At 36.0% G+C, this 21,120-nt stretch overlaps 1 protein-coding gene across 8 annotated transcripts in view; it reads right to left on the bottom strand.

Annotated features, from left to right (window-relative positions):
* PHTF2 (putative homeodomain transcription factor 2) overlaps nt 1-21,120 on the bottom strand; it is a 171,416-nt gene that overhangs the window by 30,327 nt on the left and 119,969 nt on the right. For all 8 annotated transcript variants that reach the window (XM_032276420.1, XM_032276425.1, XM_032276426.1 and 5 more), the window contains 2 exons: nt 3,490-3,676; nt 1,231-1,386 (listed from right to left, as the gene is read on the bottom strand). In XM_032276420.1, the coding sequence (XP_032132311.1) occupies nt 1,231-1,386; nt 3,490-3,676 (343 nt within the window). The remainder of the gene's footprint in view (nt 1-1,230; nt 1,387-3,489; nt 3,677-21,120) is intronic.

Below are 21,120 nucleotides of genomic sequence, written 5' to 3'. Positions count from 1 at the left end.
TTTATAAAGAATTATATAGCCTTATTTTATATTTATGTAATTCCTTATATCATTAAAAAAGATGTAAACCAACCAATGCTTACTATCAGCCTTACTTAGCTGGAAATAAAGATTTTAAGCAACTTTTTAATTTCAAAGTTAACATTAGTGGGTAGAATAATATTCTGCCCTTCAAGAGCCCTCATCATTTAAAATACAGTTATAAACCCAGAAGAGCAAAGATCATAGAGTGAGAAAAATACCTCTACTGCCAAACAATTTATTCTGTAGAAGAGGGGTCAAACAGCCCTCCAGCTCCCTTCCAGCACCAACTGACTTCTAACAGTACACAGAGTAAGAAAGAATTTTACAAGGTTTAGGAACAAGGGACAGTACATCAGATGACATGGGTGAAGAGGCAATGAAACAGACACATTGGCATTACTGTCTGTCTAATGGTAGCCAATGGGAAAAGAAACACAACCACAATCACCAGAAAGATTAACCAGAGACATGATCACAAAGAATAGTGTGCAAAGAATAGTAACTCTTCTAATCTTAATACTCTGAAGGCATTCATATTCTAGCAAAGCAAAACGTGATTTTTTACAAGTTTAAAGGAAAAAGATACTAACAGTAGAAGGTTATGTTTATCAAAAAAGTGACATAAAGTGCAATTTACTTGCTTTAAAGCCAAAATGTTCTACCCTTAGATCAGAAACTGAAAATTCAATTGAATGAAATTCTTTTTTATTTAAATTTTAAGCTCAAGAGATATTTAGTTGAAAAGGGTTTAGAGAAACTAAAAATTAATAAGGAAAAATGGAAAGAAAGAAAAAGTGAATTTTGCAGTATGGGGATATTCAATAACTGGTGACAGCAAGATGAAGGAAATTACTTAAAATAATAACTTTGCTATGATCAAATGTAGAAAGCCTTTCAAATTGTGGAAAAGATGAACATAGAAGTTTGCAGATGCTCTCTCCTGAATGATCTTCTTTAAAAGCAAACGACAAACAATGTATGAGTCTTCAAAGATAATATACAAAATGAGCTCAAATATGTGGCTATTAATACATGTGCAATACATAAACCTAAAACTGCTATTTTATAAATCCAGATCAAACAATAATAAATATTGATAATAATATGAAATATTTATTTCAACAATTTTTAATTGTTGAAAGAAGTTATAAATTAGTAACATGTAAAACAGATACGTATATATATACTTAAGGACAAAGTATATACCTCATTAGGGTAATGTTTCTTATAATGGTGTGACTTTCTATTCCGAAGAACACTTTCAGAAGTCCTGTCAATATGACGACGTAATGGGTATCCTGTTTCAGGACCTTCCTCACTTGAGACTTCATCCGAGACATTCATTATTGTCCTTTGGGTATCCTAAGTTGGGAGTACACAAAGAGGATTTTAGGTAATTTCTAAGTGATCTTTTAGCTTTTAAACTATGAAATTTGAAATTACATTATACATACAACTTCAAAATATCCTCAAGTACCACAAAGTAACTAATTAGTATAACATGATTTTCTAAAAAGAAGTCTTAAATCAGTGACCATAATTTTAAAGCATTTTTACTTTTAAAAGTACTTCAATAGCCATTTGTCAGACATTATTCCGTAACATTTCTGTTCAAAAAATATTTGAAACAGCTTCCAAAAATAAGAAATATACCAGACACAGTGTCTTAGGCCTGTAATCCCAGCACTTTGGGAGGCTGAGGTGGGAGGGTTGTTTGAGGCCAGGGGTTCTAGACCAGCCTGGACAACACAGTGAGACTCAATCTCTTAAAATAAAAAATCAGCCAGGCATAGCAGGGCACACCTATAGTCCTAGCTACTCAGGAGGCTGAGGTTAGAAATTACTTGAGCACAGAAGTTTTAGGTTGCAGCGAGCTGTAACTGCATTACTGAACCCCAGCCTGAGCAATATAGTGAGACCATGTCTCAAAAAACAAAAAAATTAAAAAGAAATATAAACAGGAGAAAAGCAGAAGAGAGACCACTTAATTGAAGGTAAAAGAACATATACTATTTTTTCAAACTGAAAAAGCCATCAATAAGATCTACTACTAATTTAATAATGGTTTATGGGGCAAGAGGAAATAAATAGCAACTGCATGTGTGCACATTTCAGACAACATTCTACACATACCAATTTGTAAAAGATATCCAGAGTTTAGAAATTATTAATTTACTCTAGAGCATAAGTTTTATTGATATTTTCATGTTCCTCATACAACTTTCTAAGAAATATTAATATACGCCTGAAAACATGTTTGAAAGCTTTATGACTGAAAATTTATCTGCTGAATGATAACAGTGATGAGAGGCTCACATTATCAGAGCTAAATGCTGGGAAAAATCTAAAATCAGTAAGGGACTATATTCATTGCAGGCCGATGCTGTTCTGTGGCTACCGGTACTGAAAATACAAGAACATTCAAGTAGTAACACATATATACTTTACTCAAAATTAGAGAACCCTCTTTTCTTTATTTTCCTCAACACAGTATATTCATGCTCACATTCCCAAATGTAACAGAAGTAACATCTTTTGACTCTCTCTATATATATTTTTTACTATAACAGCTTCTAAAAAATAAACTGTTACACCAAAAAAATTCAGGGAAGCAAAGACATCACATTGCTTTGTTACAATAAACCCACAGTCTCTCTATTTTAGAAAAGTAAAGAAATAATTGTTCTCTTTAACAAATATGTAACCAGTAAGATTTTTTCCAGATTAAAAACAAAACAAAACAGATGTGTTAACACCATAGGTAATGAATGCAGGAAAACCAAGATATATTCTTATAGAGAACATGAATGGAAAACTGGTTTTCTAGTTCAGGCTTCTAAATAATTTACATGTTCCACTTAATGCAAATCTTACACACACAGAAATAGGGAAAGAAAAAGTAACGCTTAACAAACAACAACTGTAAATTATAAACTGCTTTCCACATTTTGGGGCTGGTCACAGTGGCTCATGCCTAGAACTTTGGAATGCTGAGGTGTGTGGATAGCTTGACTCCAGGAGTTCGAGACCAGCATGGGCAACATGGCTAAGCCCTGTCTCTACAAAAAAAAAAATTAGCTGGGTGTGGTGGCGCATGACTATAGTCCCAGCTACTCAGGAGGCTAAGGCAGAAGGATCGTTTATGCCTGGGAGGTTGAGGATGCTGTGAGTTGAGACTGCACTACCTCACTCCAGCCTGGGTGACACAGTGAGACATTGTCTCAAAAAAAATGTTTTGGAAAAATCAAAGCCATCAATTCAGAAGGTGTCAGATTATACTGTCAATCAAGTTTAATCACAACAATTCATCTCATTTACAGTTTCATCAGTGTTATAAAGGCTCACAGAATTATTTCTGGAGTAAATACTTAGTTCAGGGGCAACTACCATATCTAAGTCACTTCACATTAGCTAATATAAAATCACACAATTTTTAAAATTAGTTATTTTAAAAATCACACTTACTTTGCTAGGACCATTCCTCAGTGTTCCTGTGTTCCAGGCTGTTTCTTCTGGTCGAATAGTTTCACACTGAGGTTCATGGTTTTGTATTCCATCTTCACTGCTTTTAACAGTCTTTTTCCCATCAAGGGATACATAGCCATTGTCAGTTTCAGTTGATTTATCAATAGAATTCTTTGCTTTCTTTGATCTAAAAATAAAAATATGAAGAATGTTTGGACTTAGCTTATTTTGGATAGGTAAATGACAGAAATTATAATCTGTTAATAATTACATCAGATAGCTATTTCTCTGAATTTTAATGACCACCCTATTTGTATAATAATTTAGAAATATATCTAACAGCTGATATAAACGTGTAAATTAATGTCCTATTCAGCTTATTTTAAAGGTTTTGAGATCTTACAGATAGCAATTCTAGGAGACATGCCTTAACTTATCAAAAAATTCTTAGCAAATCATCTGGTCTTTGAGCAAAATCTAGAATCAAAATTTTGCCCATTTTATTATGGTTAATAATATATTTTGAAGTTTTATTTAAAAAATGGTCTGATTGTCAGATTGAGTTGCAATTTGTGGTTTAACTTAATTTTAATACTCTTAATTTCCCCAAATACTTTACCATTACTATATATACACAAATATCTCTGACAAATTCATTTTAATATACGACTCATTTTAATATACAATGAAGACACAGATCTTTTGTAATATCAAAAGATATGGAAAAAAAGGAAAATTTTAAATAAGTTTCTAAATAATGAAGAAGTGAAAAAGAACAATACAAAGAAAATAAAGAAATAACCTCTTTCACCCACTGAAATAATCTCTGGAAAAGATATTGGTAATCATGCAGTTTATAAATATCTAAAGGGCTAGAACTGAAGATATATATAAGAATAAATTTTTTTTCAACATATAAAATACAACATGGGAAATAATAAGATGTTTTTTACTAACAGGCAAACACTTGAGGAGTCCTCTTCGAAGACTACAGTGGATGAAAGAGCAGTTATCCAAAGGAAAAGGTTAGTAAAAATATTAAATTAGTCCCACACAAAATTAAAATGTGCTCAATGCAGATTAAGTCTATCATAAAACATTTTTAAAGCAATTATATTTAAATAAATTCCCTTGGATTTTTGTTAGAGGTATCAGTTTTACAAGTAAGGAAAAATAAAATTAGTATATTGCCTTCAATTCGGTCAATCCCAAAAAATGCACACAAACCAAAAAACCCCACATTAGTTTTAACACTAAGTTACTCAGTTCGATTGAAATCTGTATTTTAGAACTAGGCAGGACCTTAATAATGAACATTATTCTAAATGTTCATTTTGGAAACAAGGAACAAGAAGAAGTCTAAGTCACTTATTTAAGGTCACGCAGCCAGTTAAAAACAAAGCTGGCACTAGAGTACAAACCTTCTGACTATGAAGTTAATTATATTCTCCATACTATCTCAAACTGCCCACTGTCCAGGAAACTGCCTATTAGGGTTTCTTAACATACTCATCAACCTAGAAAGTTTCTGTCTTATGTAAACAGGCCCCTTTCCTTCCTGTCCTTCTCCTGCAAGGTTCCTAAAGAGGGCAGAAAGACCATTATTTCCCATATGTTCTACAGAGCTCCAATGCTTTTTAGTCATTCAGAGCACATCTCCACAGAGTTGCAAGACTGAAAGGCCAAATCTCCAGATCCTTTACTTTCTGTATGATCCTCAGAAGCATGGAGAGACCAAGGGAACAATAAACCATGGGAGAAAGGGGATGGGGAGAGGGGGGAACATGAATTATAGGAGACAGGAAAATGGGTAAAAAATTGAAAATTAAAGAGGACACTTGTTACTTTCTCTGTCTGGGAAATAAACTGATAGAAACATTAGTTATTAATTGTTCTCTTCAAGACTCCCTTGCAGATGTGGAAAAAGACCAAGTGAAGTTAAGTTACCTGATACCCTGAAAATGTCAGAAACTCAAAGGTAAGGAAGAGAGAATGTACTGGAAAGGTTTTTATATAAGGTTCACGAAAATTAGATTGGGCTGAGAAGGGAGAGGAAAAGAGGGATAAATTAGGTGAAAGAAGATGAAAAAGTTGGTACAACCATTAATCAGACAGTATATGCAAGAAGAAAAATTTAGGAAGAAAGATGCAACACTGAGAAATGTTAGTAGGCAGCTGAAAACATGAGCCTGGAGGCCAGCAGTCAAAAGGAGAAATAGTGGCTGAAATTTTGGGAATTTGTAAAATGAACCAGACTCTACAGGGTCAAATAAAAAAGGTGGAGGTAGGGTGGAGAGGGTGGGCCTAGAAAAAGGGTCTTTGAGTCTGTAATAACTATCACTTTAAGCATTTTTCTAAGAAGAATGTATTCTTTCCTTAACAGTGCAGTGTAAATACTATGTCAAACGAGGGGAAAAAGTACTGGCAGCATTCATCCCACATGATACCTTTCAGCTATCTCCCACTTCCTCCCATCCTTATCTCTGCTTCCTTCCAATCTTCTCTGGGTTATCTCTCTCTAACTCCTCAAAGTTCATGTAATACTCTCAGGAGACAAGAACAGGAATTTACTAAGCTGTAGTTGGTATTTGGTGCTTCTCATGAGCCATATGAAGGTAAGCTGCAAACTAAGCTGTAGTGGCGAAAGAAAAATGCTAAATAATTTTTTCACTGATAGAAAAAAAATATAAATATAAAAAGGAAAAGAGAAAGAATGAACCCTGCAGGACTATTTGAATTGGAGCTATCAATGCTAACTGATGGTTTAATACAGGTACCCAATACAGGAACACCCAGATATATAAGGCAAGTTCTTAATGACTTACAAAGAGACTTAGACTCCCACACAATAATAGTGGGAGACTTTAACACCCCATTGTCAATATTAGACAGACCAACGAGACAGAAAATTAACAAGGATATCCAGGACTTGAACTCAGACCTGGACCAAGCAAACCTAATAGACATATTCAGAATTCTCCACCCCAAATCCACAGAATATACATTCTTCTCAGCACTTCATCACACCTACTCTAAAATTAACCAGATAATTGGAAGTAAATCACTCCTCAGCAAATGCAAAAGAACAGAAATCATAACAGTCTCTCAGACCACAGTGCAATCAAGTTAGAACTCAGAATGCAGAAACTAACTCAGAGCCACACAGCTTCATGGAAACTGAACAACTGGCTCTTGAATGTTGACTGGATAAACAACAAAATGAAGGCAGAAATAAAGATGTTTTTTGAAACCAACGAGAATGAAGACACAACATACCAGAATCTCTGGGACACATTTAAAGCAGTCTCTAGAGGAAAATATATAGCAAAAAATGCCCAGATGAGAAGCCAGGAGAGATCTAAAATTGACACCTTATCGTCAAAATTGAAAGAGCTAGAGAAGCAAGATCAAAAAAACTGAAAACCTAGCAGAAGACAAGAAATAACTAAGAGCAGAAGTGAAGGAGATAGAGAAACAAACAAAAAAAAAACCTTCAAAAAAATCAATAAATCCAGGAGCTGGTTTTTCGAAAAGATCAACAAAATAGACCACTAGCCAGATTAATTAAAAAAAAAAAAAGAGAGAGAGAATAATCAAAAAGATGTAATAAAAAACGATAAAGGGGATATCACCACAGATTCCACAGAAATACAAGCCATAATCAGAGATTATTACAAGCAACTCTATGCACATAAAATAGTAAACCTGGAAGAAATGGATAAATTCCTGGACACTTGCCTCCTCCCAAGCCTAAACCAGGAAGAAGTCAAAACCCTGAATAGACCAATAACAAGGGCAGAAGTTGAGGTAGCAATTAAGAGCCTACCACCCAAAAAAAAGCCCAGGTCCAGATGGGTTCACAGCCAAATTCTACCAGACATACAAAGAGGAGCTGGTACCATTCCTTCTGAAACTATTCCAAACAATCAAAAAAGAGGGAATCCTTCCCAAATCACTTTATGAGACTAACATCATCCAGATACCAAAACCTGGCAGAGACTCAGCAAGAAAAGAAAACGTCAGGCCAACACCCATGATGAACACAGATGCAAAAATCTTCAATAAAATACTGGCAAACCGATTGCAACAGCACATCAAAAAGCTTATCCACCATGATCAAGTAGGCTTCATCCCGGGGATGCAGGGCTGGTTCAACATACACAAGTCTATAAACATAATTCACCACATAAACAGAACCGAAGACAAAAACCACATGATTATCTCAACTGATGCAGAGAAGGCCTTTGACAAAATTCAACAGCCCTTTATGCTAAAAACCCTCAACAAGCTAGGTATTGACGGAATTTATCTCAAAATAGTAAAAGCTATTTACGACAAGCCAACAGCCAATATCATACTGAATGGGCAAAAACTGGAAACATTCCCTTTGAAAGCTGGCACTAGACAAGGATGCCCTCTCTCACCACTCCTATTCAATACAGTATTGGAAGTTCTAGCCAGAGCAATCAGGCGAGAAAAAGAAATAAAGGGTATTCAAATAGGAAAGGAGGAAGTCAAACTGTCTCTATTTGCAGACGACATGACTGTGTATTTACAAGACCAAATCTCCTGAAACTGATAAGCAACTTCAGCAAAGTCTCAGGATACAAAATCAATGTGCAAAAATCACAAGCATTCCTATACAACAATAACAGACTTAAAGAGAGCCAAATCAAGAATGAACTGCCATTCACAATTGCTACAAAGAGAATAAAATACCTAGGAATACAACTAACAAGGAACGTAAAAGACGTCTTCAAGGAGAACTACAAACCACTGCCCAATGAAATAAGAGAGGACACAAACAGATGGAGAAACATTCCATGTTCATGGTTAGGAAGAATCAATATCGTGAAAATGGCCATACTGCACAAAGTAATTTATAGATTCAACGCTATCCCCAACAAGTTACCAATGACCTTCTTCACAGAACTGGAAAAAACCACCTTAAACTTCATATAGAACCAAAAGAGAGACCACATAGCCAAGTCAATTCTAAGCAAAAAGAACAAAGCGGAAAGCATCACACTACTGGACTTCAAACAATACTACAAGGCTACAGTAATAAAAACAGCATGGTACTGGTACCAAAACAGAGATATAGACCAATGGAACAGAACAGAACAGAAGAGAAGAGAACACAGGCCTTGAAGGCAACACAACACATCTACAACCATCCAATCTTTGACAAGCCTCACAAAAACAAGCAATGGGGAAAGGATTCCCTGTTTAATAAATGGTGTTGGGAAAACTGGCTAGCCATGTGCAGAAAGCAGAAACTGGATCCCTTCCTGACACCTTACACTAAAATTAACTCCAGATGGATTAAACACTTAAACAGAAGACCTAACACCATAAAAACCCTAGAAGAAAATCTAGGCAAAACCATTCAGGACATAGTCCTTGACATGAAGTAAAGGACTTCATGACCAAACACTAAAAGCATTGGCAACAAAAGCCAAAATAGACAAATGGGACCTAATCAAACTCCATAGCTTCTGTACGGCAAAAGAAACAGTCATTAGAGTGAATTGGCAACCAACAGAATGGGAAAAAATTTTTGCAGTCTACCCATCTGACAAAGGGATGATATCCAGAATTTACAAAGAACTAAAACAGATTTACAAGAAAAAAAAAAAAACAAGCGCATTCAAAAGTGGGTGAAGGATATGAACAGACACTTTACAAAAGAAGACATACCTGAGGCCAACAAACATATGAAAAAATGCTCATCATCACTGGTCATTAGAGAAATACAAATCAAAACTACATTGAGATACCATCTCATGCCAGTTAGAATGGTGATCATTAAAAAATCTGGAGACAACAGATGCTGGAGAGGATGTGGAGAAATAGGAACACTTTTACACTGTTGGTGGGAGTGTAAATTAGTTCAACCATTGTGGAAGACAGTGTGGCGATTCCTCAAGGACCTAGAAATAGAAATTCCATTTGACCCAGCAATCCCATTACTGGGTATATATCCAAAGGATTACAAATCGTTCTACTATAAGGACACGTGCACACGAATGTTCATTGCAGCACTGTTTACAATAGCGAAGACCTGAAACCAACCCAAATGCCCATCGATGATAGACTGGACAGGGAAAATGTGGCACATATACACCATGGAATATTATGCAGCCATCAAAAACGATGAGTTCGTGTCCTTTGTAGGGACATGGATGAACCTGGAAACCATCGTTCTCAGCAAACTGACACAAGAACAGAAAATCAAACACTGCATGTTCTCACTCACAGATGGGTGTTGAACAATGAGAACACATGGACACAGGGAGGGGAGCATCGCACACTGGGGTCTGTCGGGCAGAAGTAGGGGAGGGACAGTGAGGGGTGGGGAGTTAGGGAGAGATAGCATGGGAAGAAATGCCAGACATAGGTGATGGGGAGAAAGGCAGCAAATCACACTGCCATGTGTGTACCTATGCAACAATCTTGCATGTTCTTCACATGTACCCCAAAACCTAAAATGCAATTAAAAAATAAAAAATAAGTAAAACAAAAAATAAGAAAAGATAAAAACATTCATTTTTATATTTTCCTCCTTTCTTGCTGCTTTCTCTTATTTTCTGTTGATAATATACCCTACTGTAAGTCATTATCACCACTATGGCAACCAGAAAGATGTCAGTGTTAATTTTGGGGTAGATTTCTTTTTTGCACCAAATATAAATAGAATTAGAAAACATGAACAAATCTGAGAATAACAAATCTTTGAAAAGTTCCTATTTTTGTATCACATTTATAAAATAATTATTTACATTTTCATTTATATGCAGAAGTGAGGCTTTAATTATGGTGCAAATATTGGTTAGAAAAAGCTCAGTTACATACAGAATTGTCATCTGGCCAGGTAAATTATAAGGTGGCCAAACTATTACATAAAAAGAAACTTTAAGGTGAATATGTAGAAATATAAAAGGTAACAAAATTCTGAAATCTTTAAATACTATTCTGCATTTTTACCATGAAAAATGCACTGATTGACACAGTAATATTACTTTGTTTTTTTTTTTAAATGACAGCTCACCTTAACCTCAACTCCAGGGCTCAAGACATCTGCCCACCTCAGTCTCTTGATCTGGGATGACAGGTGTGTGCCACCACACTGAGCTAATTTTAGAGATAGGGTATCATTATGTTGCTCAGGCTGACCTCAAACTCTTGGCCTCAAATAATCCTCCTGCCTCAGCATCCCAAATTTCTGAGATTAGAGATTTGAGCCACCAGCCGGGCGCGGTGGCTCACGCCTGTAATCCCAGCACTTTGGGAGGCCGAGGCGGGTGGATCACAAGGTCAAGAGATCGAGACCATCCTGGTCAACATAGTGAAACTCCGTCTCTACTAAAAATACAAAAAATCAGCTGGGCATGGTGGCGCATGCCTGTAATCCCAGCTGCTCAGGAGGCTGAGGCAGGAGAATTGCCTGAACCCAGGAGGCGGAGGTTGCGGTGAGCCGAGATCGTGCCATTGCACTCCAGCCTGGGCAACAAGAGCGAAACTCCATCTTGGAAAAAAAAAAAAAAAAAAAGAGGTTTGAGCCACCATGCCTAGCCCCGGTAATATTATTTTAAGCAGATTTATAAAAGGCTGTCACACCTTTTAGAAAAATAAGTATAACCATCATGATATTAAGAATTGAAGATCTTGTGTCTATTAATAGTATATGAGACAGTAATATACTGTCACATAAATATTTTTGTATTCTTTAACTGTGAAATGGGGTAGCCTACCTACTTTGATTCCTCGACAATGTTTATAAACAGATCAAATATGACAGTAGATGTGAAAGTGCTTTAGAAAGCATAAATGTGCCTGTATTTATGACAATATTATTAACCTTATGAAGAAAGAATAGGATTTATTAAACAAGTTGATCATTAGAAAATATTTCTGGTATTTCTGAATGTAACAATACATAAATATTGAAAGTTTCCAATGTCCCTGGCCATTAGGTTGAACTAGTATGTACTGAATTTTAGGAATAAACAATAGTACAGTAGTCAATAAATAAATAAATAAAAGAAATAAATATAACTCTAAAGGGCCAAATACACATTTTCTAGCTCTGCTCACTGAAAAGGCCTGGGATTACCACCACCCCAATCACAACAAGCACATCTTGAACTCAGATTTTGGTTTGTATATACTGCTCTCCTTAAAAAAAATAGCTGATTCCAGGCTGGGACAGAGGAAATAGGAACCCAAAACATTGTGTTTTGCCAGAAAGTAAGGAAATGCTCAAAGACTGACACAGACATGTCAGAAAGCAAGGTAATTGCTCAAAGGGGTTCCATGGCCAAAATTAGGTCAATCTGATCATTAAAATAAATAATGACAGCAAAAAATTTAACAAAATAGAAATCTATGAGTAAATAAACAAATAAAGGAAAACTTCTCCTTAAAGTATAATGCCAAATAATAAATGTAGAAGGAATGACGGAGTTAGAAAAATAACCACTTGGGAATAATAATAATTAGGGCAAGAATAATCTACAGATGCTAAAACTAGAAGGTGAAAGCAGGATAAGAAGTGGGTCATGGCCAGGCCTCCATATCCACAGGTTCCATATCTGTAGATTCAACTAATCTCAAATTGAAAATGTAGTTAGGCTTACTATGCTTGCATCTGTATTGAACATGCATAGACATCATTTTCTTGTCATTATTCCCTAAGGAATACAGTACAATAATGATTTACATAACCTTTATACTGTTATTAGGTATTAAAAGAGGATTTAAAGTAAAGAGAGGATATGCGTAGGTTATATGCAAATACTATGCCATTTATACACAAGACTTGAGCATCCTCAGAGGTTGGTATCCTGGAGGGGTTGGGGTGGTGAGGCGTGGGGATATCCCAGAACCAATCCCCCATAGATACCAAGAAACAACTGTGGTTTTGTTTGTTTTGTTTTGTTTTCAAGAGAGACAGACAAGGTCTCGATCTGTCTCCCAGGATGGAATATAAATGGTAAGAGAGATAACTTCCAATTATTGCAAGTAAAGAGGGTCAAAAACTGGCCACTCCAGGTCAGGTTTAGTTTTACTACTGATTGCTATGATTCATATTGGCATTAATACACAAAAGTAACAACCTCAAAGGATAGTATTAACAAAATTAACTTCGCAAAAGGAACACAGGTTACCGAGACTTAAATGTTTAAGTAATTCCTCCTGTTGCCTTGTTTTAGGGAATAAAAATATAGTAAAGGCAGCAGGGCTGAGAGATTTATTTAAAAAACAAATATTGTAAAATTCTACTTACATTGTTAAAAAGGAAGTTAATTCTTTTTCAGTCAACTTTAAAACATGCACAAAAATAAACTGAATGCAAGATAAACAGCATTCTGATTTGAAAATAAACATATATACTGAAATGACCATTCCTCACCAAAAATGGAAAGCAGAAAGAAGCTAGTATTAGGAAGTAAAGTATTATCATATAGGAAGAAACCATACTTTTTAGTATCCACACATAAATACACAAGTCAACCTTCTGACACTTACAATTCCTGTATATAATATTCATTTCATAAAACCAGAGTTAATGCTATTTTCTTAGATCAACCCAAACACCACAAATCATAGGCACCTGGACAGCAAGGCTAGTAGTATCTTGAACATGGGAGAGGTGTCTGTTCATATCCTTTGCCTACTTTTTGATGGGGTTATTTTTTTTCTTGTAAATTTGTTTAAGTTCTTTGTAAATTCTGGATATTAGCCTTTTGTCAGATGGAGAGATTGCAAAAATTTTCTTTTTCCCCCCCCCCATTTATTTTATTGCATTTTAGGTTTTGGGGTTCATGTGAAGAACATGCAAAATTGTTGCACAGGTACACACATGGCAGTGTGATTTGCTGCCTTCCTCCCCATCACCTACATCTGGCATTTCTCCCCTTGCTATCTCTCCCCAGCTCCCCACCCCCCACCGTCCCTCCCCTATTTCCCCCCAACTGACCCCAGTGTGTAGTGCTCCCCTCCCTGTGTCCATGTGTTCCTATTGTTCAACACCCGCCTGTGAGTGAGAACAAGCGGTGTTTGATCTTCTGCTCTTCTGTCGGTTTGCTGAGAATGATGATTTCCAGGTTCATCCATGTCCCTACAAAGGACACGAACTCATCGTTTTTGATGGCTGTATACTATTCCATGGTGTATATGTGCCACATTTTCCCTGTCCAGTCTATCATCGATGGGCATTTGGGTTGGTTCCAGGTCTTCGCTATTGTAAACAGTGCTGCAATGAACATTCGTGTGCACGTGTCCTTATAGTAGAACGATTTGTAATCCCTTGGATATATACCCAGTAATGGGATTGCTGGGTCAAATGGAATTTCTATTTCTAGGTCCTTGAGGAATCGCCACACTGTCTTCCACAATGGTTGAACTAATTTACACTCCCACCAACAGCCATTCTATAGGTTTCCTGCTCACTCTGATGCTAGTTTCTTTTGTTGTGCGACACTCTTTAGTTTAATTAGGTCCCATGTGTCAATTTTGGCTTTTGTTGCCATTGCTTTTGGTGTTTTAGTCATGAAGTCTTTGCCCATGCCTATGTCCTGAATAGTATTGCCTAGGTTTTCTTCTACGGTTTTTATGGTTTTAGGTCTTACATTTAAGTCTTTAATCCATATTGAGTTAATTTTTGTATAAGGCATAAGGAAGAGGTCCAGTTTCAGTTTTCTGCATATGGCTTTTCCCAACACCATTTATTAAATAGGAAACTTTCCCAACAGCATTTATTAAATGGGGAATCCTTTCTCCATAGCTTGTTTTTGTCAGGTCTGTCAAAGATCAGATGGTGTAGATTTGTGTGGTGTTATTTCTGAGGCCTCTGTTCTGTTCCATTAGTCTATATATCTATTTTGGTACCAGTACCATGCTGTTTTGGTTACTGTAGCCTTGTAGTATAGGCTGCAGTCAGGTAGCATGATGCCTCCGGCTTTGTTCTTTCTGCTTAGGATTGTCTTAGCTATACAGGCTCTTTTTTTGGTTCCATATGAAATTTAAAAGTAGTTTCTTCTAATTCTGTGAAGAAAGTCAATGGTAGCTTGATGGGGATAGTGTTGAATCTTTAAATTACTTTGGGCAGTATGGGCACTTTCACGATATTGATTCTTCCTATCCATTTAGCATGGAATGTTTTTCCATTTGTTAGTGTCCTCTCTTATTTCTTTGAGCAGTGGTTTGTAATTCTCCTTGAAGAGTTCTCCTCGAAGGATATGAACAGACACTTATCAAAAGACAACATTTATGCGGCCAACAAACATATGAAAAAAAGCTCATCACTGGTCATGAGAGAAATGCAAATCAAAACCACAACGAGATACCATCTCACGCCAGTTAGAATCGAATGCTTTTACACTGTTGGTGGGACTGTAAATTAGGTCAACCATTGTGAAAGGCATTGTGGTGATTCTTCAAGGATCTAGAACCAGAAATACCATTTGACCCAGCAATCCCATTACTGGGCATATACCCAAAGGATTATAAATCATTCGACTATAACATGCACACATATGTTCATTGCAGCACTGTTCACAATAGCAAAGACTTGGAAGCAACCCAAATGCCCATCAATGATAAACTAGATAAAGAAAATGTGGTACATACACACCATGGAACACTATGCAGCCATAAAAAAGGATGAGTTCATGTCCTTTACAGGGACATGGATGAAGCTGGAAACCATCATTCTCAGCAAACCAACGCAAGAACAGAAAACCAAACACCACATGTTCTCACTCATAAGTAGGAGTTGAACAATGAGAACACATAGATACAGGGAAGGGACAGCATTAGGAGAAATACCTAATGTACATAACAGGTTGATGGGTGCAGCAAACCACCATGGCATGTGTAATAAACCCGCATGTTCTCCACACGTACCTCAGCACTTAAAGTATAATAATAATAAAAGAAAACAGGAGACATACAGCTCTATACTGGTTTTATTTATTCTGTGATAGAAGCAGTATTTCCTACAAATGCAGTGTGCCCTTGACAACAGCCTAGGCGAGGACAAAACCTAGAAGCTCGGAGCAATTGAAAAGAGAATGGAGGCCTCCAACTTCTGCTGTTATTAAGTGATTACAGTGTTATGAGAAATAAATTAAGATGAAATAAGTGAAAATGTTATTTTGTAAACTGCAAATATTGTAGTAATTTTATTGATTTGACCATGACCTTACTCCTAGCTTTTGAAAAGCTGTGTACCAAATTGAGCATAAAAATAAAGAGAAAACAGTTTATATTTAGAAGACAGCTCATTTAGAACCTCAGCTTAATACAGATCTGATATAATTCTAGCACAAATCAAGGAAAGCTGTCATTTAATACTACCAGAAAACATCAAATTTCTGGTACATTTTTCAGAATATTGTAAATTGATTACAGATTTTCATTTGCCACTTTGAGAATCCCCAAAATTCTGAGGGATGTTAGAAACAACTAAACTGTGATTTTCAGTATCTTTTCTGACTCTATTTTTCCATGATTCTCTGAGAAAAAAAAAAAAAAAAAAACCTCAGATTTAATTCTGTCCTGAGTGTTAAAAAAGCTTGTAAAAGCAACTAGGAGCTTTTCCTAGGAATATCTTTCCAGGTGGAGGGGGAAGGACCTCGAAGAAGGCCCAGCAATCCAGACTTAGCCATTCACCCAGTCAGTGAACCATCATAAGGCTGCCGCCCTCCTCAAGTCTTAGTTGCTCACTCTCCTATTCCCACCTCAAGTTTAGCTTAGTTTCTATTCAGAAAAATGATATAGCAATGATCTTATCAGATTTCTGAGAACTATTCTTCTCATAAAAACACTGCATATCCAGCTCCTTATTAAAATTTACTCCAAGACCCAACTGAAATGTGAAGCCTTCCTGACTCTCCTTGGCAGAGATCATTGTACACTCCTTTGTGCTCCTAAGATATTTTGTTTGCATTTGCAGCATTGTATTTTAGTGGACTATAAGTGACTTTCCTCCACTAGTTTATGAGCTTCAGCACTGTATTCCCAGCATGTGACTCAAGGCCTGGGTTAGGATAGGAACTCATGAGTCACTGCGCCCAACCTAGGTATTTCTTTACTAACAAGAATCTCAGCACTTTGGGAGGCATATTGCTTGCGCCCAAGAGTTCAAGACCAGCCTGGGGCAACATGTTCTACTTGTCTCTACTAAAAATGCAAAAAAAAAAACAAAAAAAACTATCTGGGCATGGTGGCATATGCCTGTAATCCCAGCTACTTGGGAGGCTGAGGTGGGGGAATCACCTGAGCCCAGGAGGTAGAGGCTGCAGTGAGCCATGAATAGTGCCACTGCACTCTAGCCTGGGACAGAGTAAGACGCTGTCCAAAAAAAAAAAATAAATAAATAAAAACAAGCCATCAGTATTTCCTGCATTGGATTTTTAATAGAAAACAGAAAAGATTTGAAATGAAACAATGTACAAGGCTTATAGTTTTATAAGCAGTCTACCACTGTAATCTTTTGATGGCATGGCCTGTGCAGAATTTTCTTTAAAGTATTATGCTTCACATTCAAGGAGTGGTTAATTCTATGTCAAAACTAATCTTGGGAGGAAATGACATTTAGAAATACATGCAGGAAAATCAGTTTCTTTGTGAGATGATTTTGGTTTTTTCCAAAAAATATAAATAAATGTATAATCTACATAAACAGAAAAACTGAATGTATCTTTCACATTGAAAAAAACTCAAAAAGATAACACAACTTTTAAAGGACCTGCTAGTTTATAAAATCTCAAAGCTATTGTTTCAAAGATATTAAAAACCTGGTTAGATAATCAAGAAACCACATGGTATTCTGTATTGCCATAAAACAATCAAGGTTGGAAGTGTTTGCTGATAATCCCAAAAATATTCAGAGGTATATAATTAGACAAAAGGCTTGCGGTATTAAAGGGCATAAGAGAGTCGCTGGGGAGAAAGTTAACAGTAGCAGATAACTGTTATTCTAGAACATGGTATGAAATTTCTAGTCTGGCTCTCACTTCCACAAGCCTAGGAATCAAGGGAGAGAAAAAGTGGATAGTGGAGAAGCAGAGTGTATAAAATCTCAAAAATATGAAAAAGATACAAAAGTCTCCATATTATTATCACTACTATCTGGAGCTATGCATACACCTTGGTTACATGCTAACAGCCCTTCAAAGACCTTTGGGCCCCCATATTTCCTGGGTGCCCACTATAACACATAAGTTTGAAAGAAACCCACAAGATTAGGTTCATTTGTGGTACCTGTAATCTTCTAAGACCAGTCCAACTCCAAACTACTGTGACCTAACATATTAATGACATATCTAGTTGTGGCCATAAGGTATTCTTTAAAATCTAGTATATATTGGTATGTAAATCCCCTCCATCCTTGTATGTGGAAGACAGGCAATAGAACATCACCCAGTTTATGGTTTAAATGACCAAACTACTTAAATCACAAGTCAGTAAAAGCCAAATTTTAATCCTTGTACCAAAATTTTCTGGTGGAACTTTATATCACGTTAACTTACATTCTGTAGTATACTCCATTCTGTGAAGAAAATGAATTTATTAATTTTTTTTTGAGACAGGGTCTTGCTCTGTCACCCAAGCTAGAGTGCAGTGGCACGATCTCAGCTCACTGCAGCCTCAACGTGCTCCCACCTTAGCCTCCCAAGTAGCTGGGACTACAGGCACATGCCACCATGCCTGGCTAATTTTGTTTATTTTTTCGTAGAGATGCGCTTTCACTATTGCCCAGGCTGGTCTCAAACTTGTGGGCTCAAGCGATTTCTCCCACCTTGACCTCCCAAAGTGTTGAGATTACAGGTGTACGCCACCGCTCCTGGCTTTATTAAATCTTTAACTTTCACTTTAGTGTTAAAAACAATAAATACTAAGGCTAAATGTGACAGTAAACTTAAAGGTAAGTCACTCAGGCCTATTAGTTAACATGTGATCTGGTTTTATTCTGTCTTTAATTCACCAGATCAATTTACATAAATTACTTTCTCTACTCAAAATAAGAACGTAATTCCTGTTTGCTGTTTTTCAGTGATACTGGGATGGTGAAATGAATCTTAGAGGACATGAAAGAAAACTTAGGATCCATGTGATTTCTTAAGTAAGTACTATGCTGAACGATACAGAATCAAGATGTAATTCATCCTATTCAATCTCTTTAGTAGAAACTATAATTAAACTAAAATAACAATTCATTGAAATTCAAGTAATAAATCCTTAAGAAATATAACTGATTTCTATCTTTTATTTATTTTTTTTTTTGAGATGGAGTCTTGCTCTGTTGCCCAGGCTGGAATGGAGTGGCACAATCTTGGCTCACTGCTATCTCTACCTTCTGGGTTCAAGCAATTCTCCTGCCTTAGTCTCTCTGGGATTATAGGCACCTGCTACCATGCCTGGCTAATTTTCGTATTTTTAGCAGAGATGGGATTTCACCATGTTGGTCAGACTGGTCTCGAACTCCTGACCTCAGGTTATCCACTGGCCTCGGCCTCCCAAAGTGCTGAAATTACAGGCATGAGCTACCATGGCCGCCCTCTATATCTTTTTAAATTGGTATTTTCTTAGACTTTGTTTTCTGACGTTTAAAAAGGTTTAATTTTTCAAATGAGAAATACTGTGTCTTGTTTCAAAAAGAATAGTTTTATCTTAAGAATAAAATGTACTTGGAGATGACAAACAGCATCTTTCCAACTTATAAATACAGGATTTTAAAACAGTGGTTCTCTTAGCTGGGTGTTGTGGCACATGCCTGTAGTCTCAGATACTTGAGAGTCTGAGGTAGGAGAATCACCTGAGCCTGGGAGGTCGAGGCTTCAGTGAGCCATGATCACGCCACTGCACTCCAGCCTGGACTACAGGAGTGAGGCCCTGTCGCAAAAAAATAAATAAATAAATAAAATAAAAAATAATACAGCAGCTCTCTCAGTGTGCAGTAAGATAGGTTTTATATATATATAATAGTGGTTCTCATTCTAAAATCTCGAAAACCATCAAGACACCATACACAAAGCTTAGATATCTGTGTGGTTATTAGTATTTTCCTATCAGTTATGTTAACAGAGATAACTTAATGGAAGTATCCAGCTTTTCAATTTATCACCAGAAACAATTTTGTTAAGTCTTAGCTGATATTTCAGTTTAAGCCCTTCCTGACTTAACAAAGCCTGAAAAAAGAAAATACCATTAAGATCTCTGAACTCAGCCTACGACTTCTAAAATTAACATTTCTCTTAAGGTCTTCTTGTACCTATTATTTTTAAGTCTCATTCATATGCTGGCAAACCAGCCCCAAAATGATAGATAAACACAGCACGTCTTTTAAAATATATAGATGTACAGCTGTCATGATTAAATAGAATAAGTCCAGAGTGAATTAACCACTGTAATGGCAGCCATGATCATGGTCATGCTGCTGCCCAATAGTAGGAATATTTAAGTCTTGATCTCATTTGATGAGACAAATATGGTAAACTTCCAAAGGTATCAATCTACTAGTTTTAGGGGGACTCTGAACACTACACATAATATCAGTTGTGGATGACCAAAACAAACGAATGGTTCCCAAAAAGTGAAATATATCCATTATGCTATTTATAACTACTTATCTGGAAAATGTTCAAGAAACTGACTTTGCAGTGACTAAATTACTGCATATCAATGTTAGAAAGGAGAGCTATATATTATTATGGGTAAAAATTTAAAAAAAACAAACAAACACTAAAGAGAGTAATAGACAGAATTCAACCCAAGTTAAAAAGCAAAAACAAAACTTACTGTCTCTGGAGGAAGAATAGGTGACTGGAATAGAAAGGGTTTCCACTTAACTACTGCCATGTTACTGTAAACTATTAAAATCTGGAAAACTTTCCCCAAAATTACAATCAATGAAAATATGCCCAGGATATAATTGCTTAGTTCTATAATGCATGATAAACTTTATCCTAAGAGCACAACCACAAATTCATGAAATATGGTATTAGTGAAGGAGTTAACAAAGTGACAGAATAGTTATTTGCAGTATCCCTTTTCTTGATTAATTTAGTGCCTTTCATCAGTTATATTCAAAATTTCACCACAGCTTTTTATCTTTTTTCAAATTTATTATAGGTATATATAAACTAGTAATATAACCCTTAAATGTTTTGAATTAAATATTCAAAATAATAATAATACAAGCTTGAGTTAGGTTTAAATTTTTTTGTTTGCTGTAATTATATTTTCCTATTGGGCGAGTCTTCATCGATGGTACAACCATACAAAAAAATCATTTTTGTATAGTTCAAAATGCACATGGTACACTGTAGAATTACATACTATAATATATATTTTATTCACTTAAATAACAATGCCTATGTTTTATTTCAGATAATTTTGGATAATTGAGGCAAGAACTTAGAAGAAAAAAATTATACAATTCACAAGACATTTTAATACAGTCAATTTTGACCCAAAATGGTGATAAAAATAAATTAACCAATTAACAGAAGTAAAATAGTATTTGAGAAATATAAAAGAAACCAAAATGAAAAAACCCTGGCTGAGTATATTGGTTCAAGCCTTTAATCCCAGTACTTTGGGAGGCCGAGGTGGGTGGAT

Source organism: Sapajus apella, unplaced genomic scaffold (assembly GCF_009761245.1).
Source record: "Sapajus apella isolate SASKATOON/1434 unplaced genomic scaffold, GSC_monkey_1.0 scaffold7, whole genome shotgun sequence".
Taxonomy (NCBI): Eukaryota; Metazoa; Chordata; class Mammalia; order Primates; family Cebidae; genus Sapajus; species Sapajus apella.
This window is presented reverse-complemented; position numbering and strand designations above follow the sequence as displayed.